General features: G+C 36.2%; 3 protein-coding genes across 5 annotated transcripts; all 3 read right to left on the bottom strand.

Annotated features, from left to right (window-relative positions):
* Window positions 1–1,449: 1,449 nt before the first annotated feature.
* LOC109164704 (CRIB domain-containing protein RIC10-like) lies at window positions 1,450–3,584 on the bottom strand. 2 transcript variants are annotated; one of them, XM_019313245.1, is made up of 5 exons: window positions 3,258–3,584; window positions 3,043–3,173; window positions 2,858–2,964; window positions 2,633–2,717; window positions 1,450–2,025 (listed from the first exon to the last, which is right to left on the bottom strand). In XM_019313245.1, the coding sequence occupies exons 2-5, from the start codon at window positions 3,089–3,091 to the stop codon at window positions 1,817–1,819; spliced, it is 450 nt and encodes a 149-aa protein (XP_019168790.1). In that variant the 5' UTR covers window positions 3,092–3,173; window positions 3,258–3,584; the 3' UTR covers window positions 1,450–1,816. The 2 variants fall into 2 exon arrangements, with proteins under 2 accessions (XP_019168790.1, XP_019168792.1); XM_019313247.1 differs by having other exon boundaries at window positions 3,043–3,130.
* A 673-nt stretch (window positions 3,585–4,257) lies between these two features.
* On the bottom strand, window positions 4,258–6,826 carry LOC109165300 (probable dolichyl-diphosphooligosaccharide--protein glycosyltransferase subunit 3B). Of its 2 annotated transcripts, none has more exons than XM_019313990.1 (3): window positions 6,739–6,826; window positions 5,155–5,744; window positions 4,258–5,082 (listed from the first exon to the last, which is right to left on the bottom strand). In XM_019313990.1, the coding sequence occupies exons 2-3, from the start codon at window positions 5,709–5,711 to the stop codon at window positions 4,623–4,625; spliced, it is 1,017 nt and encodes a 338-aa protein (XP_019169535.1). In that variant the 5' UTR covers window positions 5,712–5,744; window positions 6,739–6,826; the 3' UTR covers window positions 4,258–4,622. The 2 variants fall into 2 exon arrangements, with proteins under 2 accessions (XP_019169535.1, XP_019169534.1); XM_019313989.1 differs by having other exon boundaries at window positions 6,707–6,783.
* Window positions 6,586–11,949, bottom strand: LOC109165294 (tyrosyl-DNA phosphodiesterase 1). Its single transcript, XM_019313983.1, has 16 exons — window positions 11,749–11,949; window positions 11,470–11,655; window positions 11,018–11,284; window positions 10,716–10,868; window positions 10,233–10,293; window positions 9,751–9,824; window positions 9,401–9,658; window positions 9,116–9,205; window positions 8,297–8,431; window positions 8,039–8,188; window positions 7,723–7,826; window positions 7,547–7,600; window positions 7,365–7,455; window positions 7,125–7,199; window positions 6,911–7,049; window positions 6,586–6,828 (listed from the first exon to the last, which is right to left on the bottom strand). The coding sequence occupies exons 1-16, from the start codon at window positions 11,764–11,766 to the stop codon at window positions 6,761–6,763; spliced, it is 1,923 nt and encodes a 640-aa protein (XP_019169528.1). The 5' UTR covers window positions 11,767–11,949; the 3' UTR covers window positions 6,586–6,760.
* Between the last annotated feature and the right edge of the window lie 3,672 nt (window positions 11,950–15,621).

The following is a 15,621-nucleotide window of genomic DNA, read 5'->3' as shown; positions in this document are numbered from 1 at the left end:
TTACGACCTCGAACTCGAACTTGAGACGGAAAACATAATTTAATTTGATATCAGAGCCAACCTCAACCACATATATAGTCATGCATTTGAATCCTGGTGCCACTTGAGATATGCACACATTTTGACCATAAACGTGCAGTTCAGCTACCAACTTAACCTTTTAGCTGAGACGGAACATATCTTTTAATTTTCAGAGTAATAAAGTTGCCATCTTTGGTGTTGATAGCTGCACATTTTGACAGCCATGCATGTCTCTGGGATTGGGTCCTATTGGTATATATTGGTGAGAAAAATTTTAATGCTATTCTTGAAAGCTACTTTGCTGTATAATTCCTTTTATATTCTTATTTAATTTATTCATGTGGTATTACAATTAATTAAGAATATACAAGATGGTGGACTTTATTTATTTTCTGGAATCACGTGATTCTTCATCAGCTTACAAACCCTACCACCATTATTATAGCAGAGAATTATAGTTAACAAAAGGTTATGGATGTTGGAAATTATCAATAAGTGAAACAAAATTAAGAGGTATCATATCCAATGTTGCAAAAATTCTGCTAGGCGTCGGCCGGTTAGACCTCTTAGGCATTTTAGGCGCCAACTAAGTCGCCTAGTCGGTTGATTGGCTATTGTTCTTTTTAAAATAAAAAATAATAAATTATTTCACTTAAAACGACATCGTTTTGAACGAAATAACCTTAAATAATTGTTCAAATTCCAGTGTTGCAAAAATTCTACCTAGGCGCCTAGCTTTTCACCATAATCAGTGGTCTAGGCGACTGGCCGGCTAGGCGCTGACCACTTAGGCCTCCTAGGCTTTCTAGACACCGACTAGGTTGCCAACCTATTAGCTATTGTTTTCTTCTTTTTTAAATGGGTTATTTCACTCAAAACGACATTGTTTTGAGCTAAATAACCCTAAATTGTTCAAACTTTATATGTTTTTTAGGTTAATATTTAATATTAAAATATTAAATATTAAAATATTAAATAGTTTATAATTATCAAGTCTTAAAAAAATTAAAAGAAATTAAACAAATTTTTTAAAAATAAAAATTAAAATAGAAAATACACAGGCGCTTAGACGCCGATTAATCCCCGTCTAGGCGCCCCCAAACACCTAGCGATTTTTTCAACCATGTCAAATTCTAAATTTTTTTAAGTTAATATTTAATATTTTAGTATTAACTATTAGTATTAAATAGTTTATAATTATTTAAAAAATTATAAACTATTAATAACCCCGGCTGCCCGAGGCGCGCCTAGCGATTTTTTCAACCATGATTATATTAATTATGAGGCCACAGTCTGCTGATTATGGAGTGTAAAAAAGGAAGAAAAAAAATCAAGAAAAATTTTATCCAGGAAAATGAGCAACCCTGGAAGGTGTTCAGATCAAATCCAGTAATTATCATACAATGACAATATTGCAGTATTGCAAGATAAATAAAACCCCAACTCTTTTTACATGGACCATCCTTAATTGTCAAAGTGCCAACAAGAACAGTAGGACAAAAATACTAGGAGAAAACTAGATTTCATTTGTCACCTTGTTTGAGAGAGTTGGAATTATGCTAGCAGCAACACCCCTATCCCCTCATATCTGTGTTCTTCTTTTGATATCTGTATCCCTCTTTAATCGCATATTCAATCTCCCCCCTGCTCCCCTCTTGATTTATACAGTTCTACGCCTCTCTGCTCTCCGTCTCTTCCAAGATTTTTTGTGTGAAGGAGTTTCGAGAAAGTTAGTGAAACATGTTTAGAACATACGTTTATTCGTGTGGAGCTATCCAAGTCGATCTGTAGCTTGTTAATATGTGGCCACTTCTACTTTCATCGGTTTGGTAGTATCATTGTTGCCTAACTTTGTCCTCGGTTTGGTTGGGCGGGCTGATGACCTCGATGCAGTGGAAGCACTCGACTTGAGTTTCTTTCGTTTCGGTTTCTTGGGAGCTTCAGAAGGAGCCTCTGTCGGGTGTGACCCTTCATTGCAAAACTCTGGTCCTGATTGCACAGATTCTGCAGAAATGTGCCAAGAACGTAACACTATGGACAAGTATAGAGAGAAAAGTTGCAACTCGATGAAAAACAAGAAATATTATCATGACAGAAGCTCATATATGACTAGTGAATCTTACGATTAAACATTCCTCTTAAAGCACATACTTTATACATTCTCCAATAACGTAAGACATTACTGATACTAAAAGTCGGGATCTAGCCAAACCACTGATACCATTTTAAGGCAAAGACAACTAGAAGACTGTTCCTTCCCGGGGGCCAATTTCTTGATGAATTCCAAACATATAGTTACGACAGATGAACCAATGTATCTAAGAATCATAAAAACAAGAAACCAAAAAGAACTTCCCTTTCCATTTGCCATATGTAAAACTGGAAACGCAACAAAGTATAAGACAAGGTAATCCCTATCCTAGCCTGGGAGATAATGTTTCTCGTCCTAGTCTCATTATGGATTCATATAAACAAAGCAACATACTCAACAGAAACTGCTAATGTTTTCTCCAAAATGTTGCAATTAATCTACGATTTGCAGTAAGTTACACAAATATCAAACATTCCCAATTTCCCATACTGAAAAATATGCTCTAAGAAGCGAAATAACCTTGAGAGGACCACGGAGAAAGTCCGGAAGCAGAACTAGTAGTTGATGGCACAGTGCGATCAGGCCCTGCCTTGAATCCATTCATCTGCAATCCACACACCAGAATGAAAGGGAAAAAGGGTTAGATTTTCTCATTTGTCTTACCTAGAAACATGATTGCATCTCAGAAAAAAAAAAAGGCAAAAACTTTTGAAATACATTTCAAAAATAAAGGAAAATGGATACCCAAGTAGGTGCACTATCAGCTTGGCTTTCCCACCCAATATGTGCAACATGCTTAACATCTGTTGGCCCTCCAATCTCAATCTCAATCTCCGGCTCCTCCTTCACTACTATTTCAACAACAGCTTTTTCAGCCCAAAAAATCATAAATTTACACAAGAAAAAATTAAGGGATTTGGGGGCAATACCAAAAATACTAGAGATATATTTGAATCCAGCTTTGAAAGTCCCCTTCATCTTGGTTGAAGAGATTGCAGATTGAAGAATCTGCTCTGCCTATCAAAAGCCCAGAATCAAATGGGCATTTAATTACCCAAACCTTCATAAATGAGAGACAAACGTTCATATTTTTTGCAATTGAAATCTAGGAATTATCCATACATGACCAAGTTGGGAAATTTACCTTGTAAAGGGGCAGGAATTGCAGAGATGATAGAAACCCAGAAATTGGCTTCAAATATGAATGGAAAATACTAGATAAAAAGCATGCATGCAGAACAGCATGGGAAAGCAAGAAATATAGCTAGGAGGAGAAAGAAAATGGGTCGCCTCCAAGAGAGTACGACATGAATAGGGTCATTTTCTGGTAGATTGGTTTGGGGAGAGGAGGAAGAAAGATTATGAGGAAGGGGGAGATAGGAAAGAAGAAAGGAGAATGGGATGTAGAGGTGGACAACCACGAATACCTCCCAAACAAAGGTGAGGAGCGAGTTCGTTTGTTCGTTTTACATTTTACTACCCACGTTTGTTTCTTGGAATGTTACATTATATTGAATTAAGATGTTTTTTTTTTTTTAAGAATGTGTTTAATGTGAACCACTCAATTATCATTCTAAATGAATGGTTATAAATTCAAACATGGTAAAAACTTAAATTATTTGCACTGAAAATGATTGAGAAACTGAATAAAATTATGTCATATTATGAAGGTTATTTTATAATATAATGTCTCTAATATGGAGAAACTGATCATATTACCTTGATATAATAATCCCAAATATGAATCAAATGAGGTTAAATAAAATAACCGAGCTCACATTATCTTGATTAGTTATTTTACATTTTGCTTATTTGGAGGTGTTTGGTTTATAATTTGGAGATTAGATAGATATTCAATAGGTTAGGCAATGAACAAGAATTCAAGAGCTCTCACCCACTCGAATATATTAGCAAAGTTTTGACCTTTTACCTTGATAATATTGATGGTAACTATTTTTGTCTTTTAATAAGGTTCGAGCTAGAATTCGTAAGAACTTAAGTGATAAGCTAATCAGTCCCAAGACTCAATTGAACAACTTCTACACACTCATAGTTCTTGGATTATGTAATAGAAGTGGGGATTACCTTACACGTTATCCACTCTTAATTTGTCCAGGTATTGAAATTGATTCCAGTATTTGATTCAAATGTCCCGAACATGTATTGGGGTAAACATTATTGGCATAAAGTATAATTACAATGTACAATGAATGATAAAGTTTTTCATAATTATTATTATATATAATATAATCACAAACAATGATATATCATTCTTCTTGAACAATGACCACATCAACATATATAGGTTCTTGATGAGACAATGCTGCAGCCTGCATGCATTCTGAGCTCAGAACTATGATCATATAAATTCTTCAATCATCATCATATTAGTGCTTGAATCCAAAACCAAACATTTCATTTCCACTTCCCAGTTCCAATGACACCACCAATTGAGAGTCTGAGACAAATGCCCAACATTCTGCAGCTAACATTATTGCTAAAATGGCGATCAACGACGTGGAAAGTAAGAATGAATGGAGTAGCCAGTCTTCCAATTATCCAAGAAAACCACCTTCTTCACAGCCCAGACCGAAGCAAAGAGCACGACAGCCATGGCCGACCTCTGATCACTCCTGTTCTTCAGCAGCACCAGTGCATGGGTCAAAAAGGCCAACAACAATCCCACAATCGTGTACAAGAACCCGACAGCGTAACCTTCTGCTCCCAGTTGCGTTTGAGTCCCTTTGTAGAAGAAAACCAATCCATCAGGATCGTTCATGTCTCCTAGGAACATGGGCACCTGTCTGATTATGTTGTGCATGATCCCTCCCACGCTGAGAAAGTAGACTATTATGGCCCCTCCCATCCACAGATTCTTGTCCACCAAAATGCTTTTCTTGAAAGAAATCTTTGGCATCAACATCAGACTGCATATCACTATAACAGCTGCCGCAAAGATCACTCTTTTCCTACAAGTTTGTAGGATGTCAATATTAGTAATCGAAATCGAATTGGGTGGTGCAATTGACATATATCTTTACCTGGAATCAGTGACTGGGCGATGATGAATTGGGCGGATTTGGAGCTTGGTTTTGGCTTCCACGAACTCTGCCATGGACTCCGCCTGCCGGGAAAACGCCGAAGAGTCCATTTCAATGGGGTCTTTCCGGAGGTCCATAGCCGAAGGGGGGACAATGCAGATGTGGGGCAGTGAATCGACGCCGAATTTCCTGAAAGAGAGCTCGGATTCTTGGTATTCGATGTCGAAGAAAAAGAGGTTGGTGTTGGTTTTTGGATCCGGGTTGTTTGCGAGGAAGGAAGAGGCGAGGAGGGAGATGTCGTTTCTGAGAGCAGGCAAGGTGATTTCGGGTTTGACGGAGTGGATGCGATTGTAGTCGAAGAAGATGAGAAGAGAGAAAGGACGGGGAGTGGGGACGGAGATTATGCGTTTCAGGAGTTGGTCTGTGAGGTGGATCACGCCGGCGGATGACTCCGACCGGAGACGGGTCAACTCCGATACGACGGTTTTCGCCGGAAGGGCGTTGGCGGGGATGAGGCAGAGGAGAAGGAGAAATGGAGGGATTGAAGATATCGCCATTGTCGTCTAGGATTCAGACTTCTGCGTAAGTCACTGTATAAACTAAAAAGGGGTGTTGGTTTAAGCGGGAGTGTATAGATCATGCAAGATGTTGAATTAGTCAACTCTCATAATCCAACCTCATAGCCTCAACCGGGATCTACTTTGCATTGTGGACTCCGTCGACTGGAGCTTGAAAAGGAGAAACAGCGGTGGTGAAGCTGGGTTTCCAGCGATATCGTTGCTCCCCCTCCTCCTCCAGGCGGCATCGGGTCCGGATTGTTGCTTTTCTCCCTAGTTGTTCCGGACATCTCTCAAGGCTGTTAGAGTTAGGCAAATAATGGCTAACGGTCTACCATTGAGACAACACAATAGAAATATTAGTTCAAAAGTAACCTTCACATTCTGTATCTGCAATACACCCTCCTCACATTCGATTAATAATTAATTTATGTATAAATTAAGCAAATACATAATTTTTGAACCATAATTCATAATGCAATATGAACATTGGTCCAAGGTATAACAATGGTTCATTATCTTATAGGGCTAATATAGGGACTATAATTCAGTGAGAAAAGAATAATGTAGAAATTCAAATTACGTATAAATAGAATTATTGTGAATGAAAAGGGAAGAAGTAATATAAAAAAACTAAAATGTCTTTGTATAATACTCAATAATACGGATTACGGAGTAATAATCAAGGACAATTTAGTCATTTTACTTGTTTTTTCCTTTCCCAGGTGCATTGAATTCCAGTTCCTAAGGGATACATGAATTGCAATTTCCTCAAACCAAACACAGTAGTTTCTAGCTCCACTGAATTACATTGTAGTTGAATTGGAATCCATGATGTAATGGCCAATAATGGCTGCTAAGCTGGTAAAGCTTAGAATCTCTAACATGAAGTCATGAATTAACTGCATATCAAATCTGGGAAGTTGAAAATAAAAATGTCTGAATCATTTCAGGTATATACAAAGATCAATGAGGATCAAACGTGTTCATTTCACCTAAATGATCACAAAGAACATCATTAATCAACCTTGACTAATGTAGAGCTGTACTTATCTAGGCCAAACTTTGCCATAAACATCTTTCTTGGTATAACGGCGATCCCATGACCAGGGGACATCTGCATTCGATTAAGGGTTAGAAGTCGGTAAAAAAGAATTAGTGTTTACTAACGGGAAAAATGGAAAACTGGAGGGTTTCACCTTCGGGGGAGTAGGGTCTTGGAGGAAGCTCATAGGGTAATGGCAATTTAATCACTTCAGCTGACTCTGTATCGCTCTTTCCTCTCCATGCCAAAGTCACAAGCTTTGCCTTCTTCTCTTCATGTGGTGCGGATTTAACCTGGAGGGCATAACGTTTAAGAATTGTTAACAAAAAACGAGGGTTATACAAGTAAATCCAATGAAAGAACTATACCTCGGAGTAATTACTGTTATCGGTACAAGAAAATCCACTCCCACATTTGACAGACGGCAAAAACAACACCCCAAGCTGGAGAAATTGCCAAAGATTCATAAGCAATATTAGTTTTATAACAAGAGCAGTAATTGCCAAAGGTTTCATAAAGAAGACGTGTTTCCACAGCTTCAAACATGTAATGATTACTTTTTTCCTGTGTTTTGTGCGGAACTTTTCTTCCGAGTAAAGTAGATATACCTCGTATGAACGAATCATCAACTGGGAATTATTTTTTTGAAGAGCTCCCCAAGCAGCTTTGCTGAGGTTTGCAGAAGTAAGCAACATCCACCTGTCAAAAGTTATGGAGCAAAAAATAAACGATAAATTCCCAGGTGCACGATGCATTAGAGTCCAATAAGGAGATCTGAATGGGATCTTACGCTAGGTTTTGACCACTGTAACGTACAAACGTCTTTATATGAGGCATTGCACGACTGAAATGTTTAAAAAGCACACAGGTAAGTTTCTTTCCTAAAAACATCGAAGCACTTAAACCATTTGATATTTGGAATTATATATTATTAGTTCGAAATTCATTACAAAAAGGACAATATACCCGCGTCCAGTGTGGCTTGCTTTCCACTTTGCCCAGTACTTTTTCAGAAATTCTTTCTCCACATTCTTTAAGGGGCTCGGAATGCAACTTCCAGCAGCATATCCCTGAAAGATGAAGTAAGAGAATAGCCACAAAAGTCGTTTCTTAGTCAATGCTGCAACACGAGTAAGTCCATAGCAGTAAAGGATGTATAAAGAAATTAGCACGTTTGAAATAGTCAAAACCGTGTGAAACCAAATATATTTTCAGGTATCAACACCATTGTCTAGCAATTAGTGTCCGAGATGGCTTACATACATTATATGAAAACTATTACCTCCAAAGAACACCTGACATCTTCTACGGTAGGCCATACTATCATTTGCTCCCCAATGCCAAGGGGCTTATTATCATCTGACTTTCCAGCCGACAATGAAGATGCAAATTCTGTCATCCACTTCTCATCTAACGAACCGAGGGATGAGAACTGAAGCAAGGGAATAACAGAGAACCAAAATTTAGAAGTGGTGTCAAGGAGCGAGATCCTAAGCGTCAAGACTTCTGAAGTTCTGTCAGCCTAAAAGAACCGAAATACCTGATAAACAAGAGGTGACTTCTGAAATTCTTTACTGAAAGTACACTCCTGAAGAACAGTTCGTAACTTCATATGTCCCCACTTTTTCAAACTTGGACCTGAATGATAACCAGGGACCGAGGCAATTAGCCTGACCTGGAAAATGAAATCACTAAATTCAAGAATAGATAATCATTAGCACAATTTTCAGAAAGTGGACCGAGTTTCATGTTTTCCCTTCACTAACAATAATGTGATGTCATGAGTGCATATTTTAAGCACATTCTTCTCCTTATTCGTTGACACATGGCAAGATATGACATCTCCAAGGATTCAAAGCATGACCCACAAAAAATTTGAGTTATACATCAGTTCAAGGTTTTAGCTTAAATATTTAGAACGGAGTGGAAATACATCCATGTCGGGAAATGGTCAACCCTAGGTGCACCAACCGAAGGAGTATGCAAGATACATGCTAAGGGGTGTGAGGTAAAAAGGAAGAGTTAAAAGGATAAGTATTATGTACACGACATCAAAGGATCAAAAGTGTATCCAGATTTAGAAGCAGAGAAGGCGTTTGAGACTCAAAACATTGCTTAGATACTAGTTTAAGAAGATAATTAGTTAAATGCCGCATTTGTTACTTCATTTCATTGGTGAAGTGGGAGTTAGGGTATAGCATTATTAGAGTTGCAAGGGTACAAGAACAAAGATAAGGAAAAAAAAAAATTAATCATTTCTTAGATGCTCTCTAAATATGAGCATGAAGTTTGAGCACATTTAAGAAAAGAGAAGAATTGAAGTTAAAATGAATTAGAGCAATATCCAAAAAGTGATTACCCCTGCACTGCTATAATCGAATTTCTTGAAAAATGATGAATTGATGTTGCAGTTGCCAAGTGCTGGTATATTTGCAGTGAACTCAGGCCACTGCAAGCATTGAAATTAAATTAAACAAGGTCAAAGTGAAAGGAAGTAGTTCAATGAAAACTTGTTCAATTTAAAAGTACAATTACCAACAATTCAACAAACAATGTGAAATTCCACTTTGAATATAACAGTTCTAGATAGACACTTGAAGCAATGGAACTTTGACCTCATTTTAGATTTTTCACTCATTGTTACCTTCAACATACTAAGATAGTCAATCAAGTCTCTTTCAAATCCGCATTCCATACTTGGGCACTTTTGATCCTTCCAAGGGAAGTCTTGCACCCACAAACCTTGGCTTTTGTTATTCCAGTCAACATGTATCAAATTGGCGGTATGTACAACAATTCTGACTCCTTTAGGGTATACAAGAAACATGGCTTTTGAATGGTGAGTCCCATATGATATGGGCAAAGCAGGTTTGTGTAGAATCCAATTCACAAGATTGTTTCTCTGAAATAAACATGTTAAATAAACAAAATTGAAATAAACTTATAGGAATATTCAACAGAAGCAAATTTCCATGGCATGGGATTTCTACCAACCTTCATATACTCCATAGTACCATCACCTCCGTGTACAACAAGAACCTGGGGAATCTTTTTCAGTGCGGGACATGCTGCAACAAGATCGCCAATCTCAATGGTAATAAATTATATTGGTTGGTGACAGACTCAAACAGTACATGACTGATACATGAACACAAATGCATATCTTACTTTACATTTTTAGAAAGAAGTTGGAGAGGGAAAAAGAGGTAAGGGGAGGCAAGCTCTATGTGGCAAATCTAATTATTCATCAGGAACATGCATCTAAAACAGTAAAAATATACAATATGGTTGTTACAAGGAATGGAATACACTTTGATGTTACAAAAAGATGAAGAAAAATAAGAAAATTTATAGAAGCAGCAGCATAGATTGATGAACAGTAGCATGGTAAGGTAAATAGAGATAAGCAGATTTTACAAGAGTGAAATGGCAAAAGCGAAACAGATAAAGACCCCACCCACAATAGAAAAACCTACCAGAAAGTAGCCAATCAATGTCTACCATGTAATTGGAAAGAATAGCCACAAGCACATCCCCCTGTGAAAACGGAAGTTTAGGTTTGTGTCAGGTTGCATACTCTAACAGGACATAATACAACTTCTAAGTTCAGGTCATTGGAGTTCAAATTCATTTACAATATATATAGGTCATAAAATATGTTGTAACTCTAACTATACTAATTTCATGAATACATAAATATGATGGAGCACTAGTATGATGTGTACAATCAATAACTGGTTTTTGAGCTAAGACGGTCACGAATGCAATCAACAAGCACCCAAAAGAAGTACTGTACATGTATGACTGGGCAGCATGTATGCTGCCAAGAGGAAATAGGTTTCAAATATAGGCACTTGAACATCATATTTGTTCCTTGGAAAAAAAAAAAAAAATTAGAGAGAAACCAACAGGGAAAATTGAAAGGTTTTAGAAAATAGAGGGCAGGTAGAACATCTTACCTGAATTATATCGTGGATGGAAACAGCATTTGTGTTTGCCCATGCTGGCAGCTCACGAACTCTGAGCAACCGGAAAGTCTGGGGTAACTTATCCTTAGGGACAACAAAATGGCGTATCGCCTCTTCAGAGCTCTCTGTTTCCTGGCCATCATTCTATATAAACCAAAACCAATCAAGAACAACTATTAAGAAAAATATACTGTACGTAATCTTCTCAAAAGCAAAACTTAGCTATTGCTTTGGTTTTATGAATTAAAAGTTGGGTCTGAGGCCCTGAGGGTACGAAACCCAAAAGCCGATACCTTTGAACATACCAAGGATGCCTCTCCCAAAACTTCTCTAGTTTTTTTCCTGCCGTGTGCCTGCCCATTGCTAGTATTACTTTCTTCAATCAATGGCCTCTTGTTCCTGCTGTTTGGTGAGTTTTCGTTCCTAAGAGCATTGTACCTAAAATAGTAATGTCCAGGTATCAACTCTACCACATCACCATTTTCAATCTTCCACCTTTCCCCAGACAAAAGCTTCTTCCTTTCACCCTTTGATCTTATAACAACTGGGTTTGTACTTTCCTACAGTTAGCACATTGCATTTATTTCAAACAAAACAAAAAGGCATGAAACAAAAATACACTACAATGCACAATAGCAAAAGAATTCAGAGTCCCAATATCAAACACAGTGTAAGCAGCATATACATTATAAACTTCAGGATTCATATATACACACAATACCAAAAATATAAGTAAAGGCTTTACCACAAGGACCTCTGCAGAGCCTCCTGAAGTGGCATTGACAGTGAGATGCTTCCGGCTGAGCCGCTTATCATTGACCGGAACACAACTACGGCCAACACAATTAGAGCCTTCATTGATGGGTATCTTGGGAATTGAGCCTCCTTCCTCCTCCTCCAGATTATCATTCAAAGGCGTCAAAAAGGCAACCTTTTTAAAGGAACAACCCCGAATTCAGAAACTTAGGTACACAAACAAAAACCAAGAAATTTAATAACTACTCCGTAAAAGAATTGTTCAGACCTGAGACGAGTGCGCCATGGAAGAATGTGATTCTGAAGCTTAAGACTGGGGACGAATGACGATAACTTTATTTAAGGAGTCAAGGGTGAGATTACCAACAGATTTCGGTTTAAATTTGGAAGGGGAGACTGCGAGAGAGAAGAGGGAGTGGTGTTCGGAAAGCAGAGCTCGGTGGCGCGGCCAACTTCGCGCCTCGTTGCCGGAGAAAATAATTATGAGTTACATCATAAAAAAAAATATTAAGACAAATTTTAAAGGAGAAAATAGTATTTTCCTTTTAAAAAAATCATTAAAAAACTTAACAAAAAATCCCAATGAGATGCCCTTAGGAAATTGTCATTGTTGAAAATAAAATTAAAAAAAAAAAAATTAATTATAAACCCAATCCATCGTTATTGTGTGGATCATGGTTCACACAACTTTGTAGGCTAAATTATCAAATAATATTTATTCAGTAGGTAAATAATGTACTTTTAATATATTAAAAATATTTTATTAATATGGTCTACATAATACTGGGCAAATTATGCTGTGCATCCGTATGCACCATTATGCACCATGCATGGTGCATACGGATGCAAAAACAACGTCGTTTTAATAAAACGCGCGTCTCCCCTTAAAAAAAAAAAATCAGGTTCGATTCCCAGCAACAACATATAAACTAAAATTTCATAATCGATGAACTATAATTCCATAATCGATGAACTATAATTTCATAATCGATGAACTATAATTCTATAATCTAATCTATGAACTAAAAATTCCAGAATGAATGAACTAAAATTCCATAATCTATAAACTAAAATTTCAGAATCGATGAACTACAATTCTATAATCGATGAATTATAGTTCCATAATCAATGAACTATAATTTCATAATCTATGAACTAAAATTCCAGAATGAATAAACAATATAATGTTGTTGTTGGGAATCGAACCTGAATTTTTTTTAAAGGGGAGACGCGTATTTTTTAATAAAACGACGTCGTTTTGACATCCGTATGCACCATGGTGCATACGGAAGCATAACGATTGATAGTACTGTATGGACCAAGGCCCATACAATAATTTGCCTTATAAAACAATGTTGGGCTCTCAGGCTTGTACAATTCACATATTTGGGCCTTGGATTGGATTTCTTATGTGAGCCAAAAAGAGATCCAAACCCTAAACTATGTTAGCCTGCTTTAAGCGTTTTAACCTTTGATCCAATTAAATTATATTGTATCAAGTGGCTTGTAGTCTACCGGTATCCGACTGCTCTCTTAAACTATATTGTGCATCCTAGAATTTTCATATTGGTTCATGTTCATTATTACGGAGTATATTATAAGTTTACTTTTGGTGAATTACAAGTTTAAAAAGTTCATTGTGATACAAGTTTATTTTTAATGTAATACAAATTAAAATAAATTTGTAACACTAAAACTGAACCTACAGTATATTAAAAATAATATGTCGTGAAAGTCCATCTTTCTACATACATACAGAATGTTTCACAATATACACCGTTGTATTTTGCACGGGAGAAGGTATATATCTAAACAATGAGAAATATAATTTTCATACTTGAAACTCATTGGATTAACTTAGAACAATTTACTTATCCTAGTGTGTGTTTTTGTTCAATTACACACATCAAAGTTAAGATATGCCACGGGAAATATGTATGAGAAAAAATGGTTCAATGATACTGGAAGGTTTAGATCAAATCTCTCGTGGAGCTGATTGAGCGACTCGTGATTTATCTCTGCAAAAATTTTAGAGATAAGATCTTGTGAATTTAGAATTTGTCGGACAAAGTTGAGATCACGTAACAAAGAAAATATTTTATGCCTTCTACAGGTATATATGTTTGTTATTCCATGACAGATCGATGGACAGGCAGTGGTCAAATAATCCAAAGTAATTGAGCAGAGTGTCGATAGATGTTCATCTCTGGAAGACGCTGGAACACAAGATTATTCATCTGTACACTGTAGTCTACGTTTAATATTATTCATCTTTGGTTTTTAATATTAAAAAGAAAAATGTTACTCGGTAGTTGTTAGAGTATGCGTAGGCACAGATCACTGCACAAGTATGGCAACACACAAGTAGGATACCAGAACGTCTACATACATGAGAGACCACTAAACAAAATCATCATATTCTTTTATTTATTGTCCCAATTACTCATATCACAATTCTCTCTCTCTCTCTCTCTCTCTCTATATGTATATATATATATATATATATATATATATATATATATATATATATATACACACAATATAACAGTCAATGTAATTGCTCTAGTCGGAGCTTTTTGCTCGTAATCATATGAGAACCACTCACATATCAGAATTTGTGGACAAATCTAAATCATTGATTGACGTGATTCATGTTTCCTCATGTTATCACTTTTGCTATAAATGAATTATTAATTTGATCTAATCACATGGTGCCTTGGCACAATGCACCAAAAACATAACCAAATTCTCCTTCCCAAAAAGACAATAATAATATGCATAGTTTCTTATTTGTATTAAGTATAGACAGTAAATTAGGTGTACCTTTTCATCAATACCCAATGCATAATTTTAATTAATTGACCAAAATTCATTTAAAATTGTATATTGTAAAATCAAAATAATATGAATCATTCATTTCAACCAATAATTACACAACCATCCATTTTTTAGTTCTCGTGGGAGTAACTTTATTAGCTCTTAATTATAGATTTGTAGATATTCTAAATGGAAAATACTTGGTATACTCTCTACTTTTAGTCCCTCTCACATGTTCTGACATTTTTCTGTGGACCCATATGATGAAAATGACCCATCCTAATTTGTCACATTGTGAAGTAGAATTTGGGAGTACGCATAGTAAAACTCATTCTAAATTACACGTTGATAATTAAAAGAATATTAAATTATGAAAAGAGATGATGTGATTGAAATATCTCAAACAAGTACTAATACCAAAAATATATTGGCCATGTTTGGTAAATGGCTGTTAGCAGTTAACTGATTGAGTTAATTTGAGAGTATAATTAGTTGATAACATTAGATGATTGTAGTTAAAAATGCTAATTAATCAAACACTTATATTATTTTTTAACCAAATTAAACAATTAATAGTGATCAAATAAGTCAAAATTAGCTGATAACAGACTAACTATTTTACCACATAGTCTTTTTTATGGAGCTAGCAAGATGATTGAGCAATAAGCACAAAGTCTTTGCATATTTAAACCCATCAATATAAGAGACTCATATGGATGTTGAAGAATCCACAACAGCAAAGTGACATAAAATCCAACCGGGTAGTTCAAGTGGCAAATGAATTCTTTTTATGGAAAAAATTTTGAGATAATTCAAATCCGATTCTCACAAGTGACGATTCCTTTGGGATAGCTCCCGTGTCTCCCGGAACGAATGGGAATTAGTCGGATAGAGAAAGACCCAAGCCACTTCGTAGTTAAAAAAAAAAAAAAAAAAAAAAAAGTGACATATAAGAGAAAAGAGTGAAGCTAAAACATAGAATAAGATGTAGGCAACATTGTCCCAACAACACACATGTCATGATGACGCAGGAAGGAATGGAACCAACCCCCCAAGCATGAGATTTTTTTATGCGCCACGTGGCAGAATATGGATGCTATATACTTATATATCTTGAAACCAAGAAGAACACCCAATGATTGATGACCTACAAATTAATTAGACCTTGAAATGACAAGACCCACACTTATTGTGGCATTTATTGGGTGGTTCATGCATCTTTTGACATTCATGACACTGATGACCTAGCAGCAGGCAAAGGAACATTGAAACAAGAATATATATATATGGTTCTTATTACTTATTTCCTAATCCCCACTCCCTC

Source organism: Ipomoea nil, unplaced genomic scaffold (genome assembly GCF_001879475.1).
Source record: "Ipomoea nil cultivar Tokyo-kokei standard unplaced genomic scaffold, Asagao_1.1 scaffold3069, whole genome shotgun sequence".
Classification (NCBI taxonomy): Eukaryota; Viridiplantae; Streptophyta; class Magnoliopsida; order Solanales; family Convolvulaceae; genus Ipomoea; species Ipomoea nil.
Note: the sequence above shows the minus strand (reverse complement) of the source record. Positions and strands in the feature narration are given on the sequence as shown.

Bases quoted from the DNA above. Each gene is read 5' to 3' on its own strand.
- LOC109164704 (XM_019313245.1), bottom strand. From the start codon at position 3,091: ATGAAGGGGACTTTCAAAGCTGGATTCAAATATATCTCTAGTATTTTT. The intron at 2,965-3,042 runs GTATTGCCCCCA...TTGTTGAAATAG, and splicing joins ATATATCTCTAGTATTTTTG to TAGTGAAGGAGGAGCCGGAG. The intron at 2,026-2,632 runs GTTATTTCGCTT...ACATTTCTGCAG, and splicing joins TTCTCCGTGGTCCTCTCAAG to AATCTGTGCAATCAGGACCA.
- LOC109165300 (XM_019313990.1), bottom strand. From the start codon at position 5,711: ATGGCGATATCTTCAATCCCTCCATTTCTCCTTCTCCTCTGCCTCATC. The intron at 5,083-5,154 runs GTAAAGATATAT...ACAAACTTGTAG, and splicing joins CGCCCAGTCACTGATTCCAG to GAAAAGAGTGATCTTTGCGG.
- LOC109165294 (XM_019313983.1), bottom strand. The intron at 9,659-9,750 runs GTTGGTAGAAAT...TGTTTATTTCAG, and splicing joins GTACTATGGAGTATATGAAG to AGAAACAATCTTGTGAATTG. The intron at 6,829-6,910 runs GTGAAACCCTCC...AATCGAATGCAG, and splicing joins AAGACCCTACTCCCCCGAAG to ATGTCCCCTGGTCATGGGAT.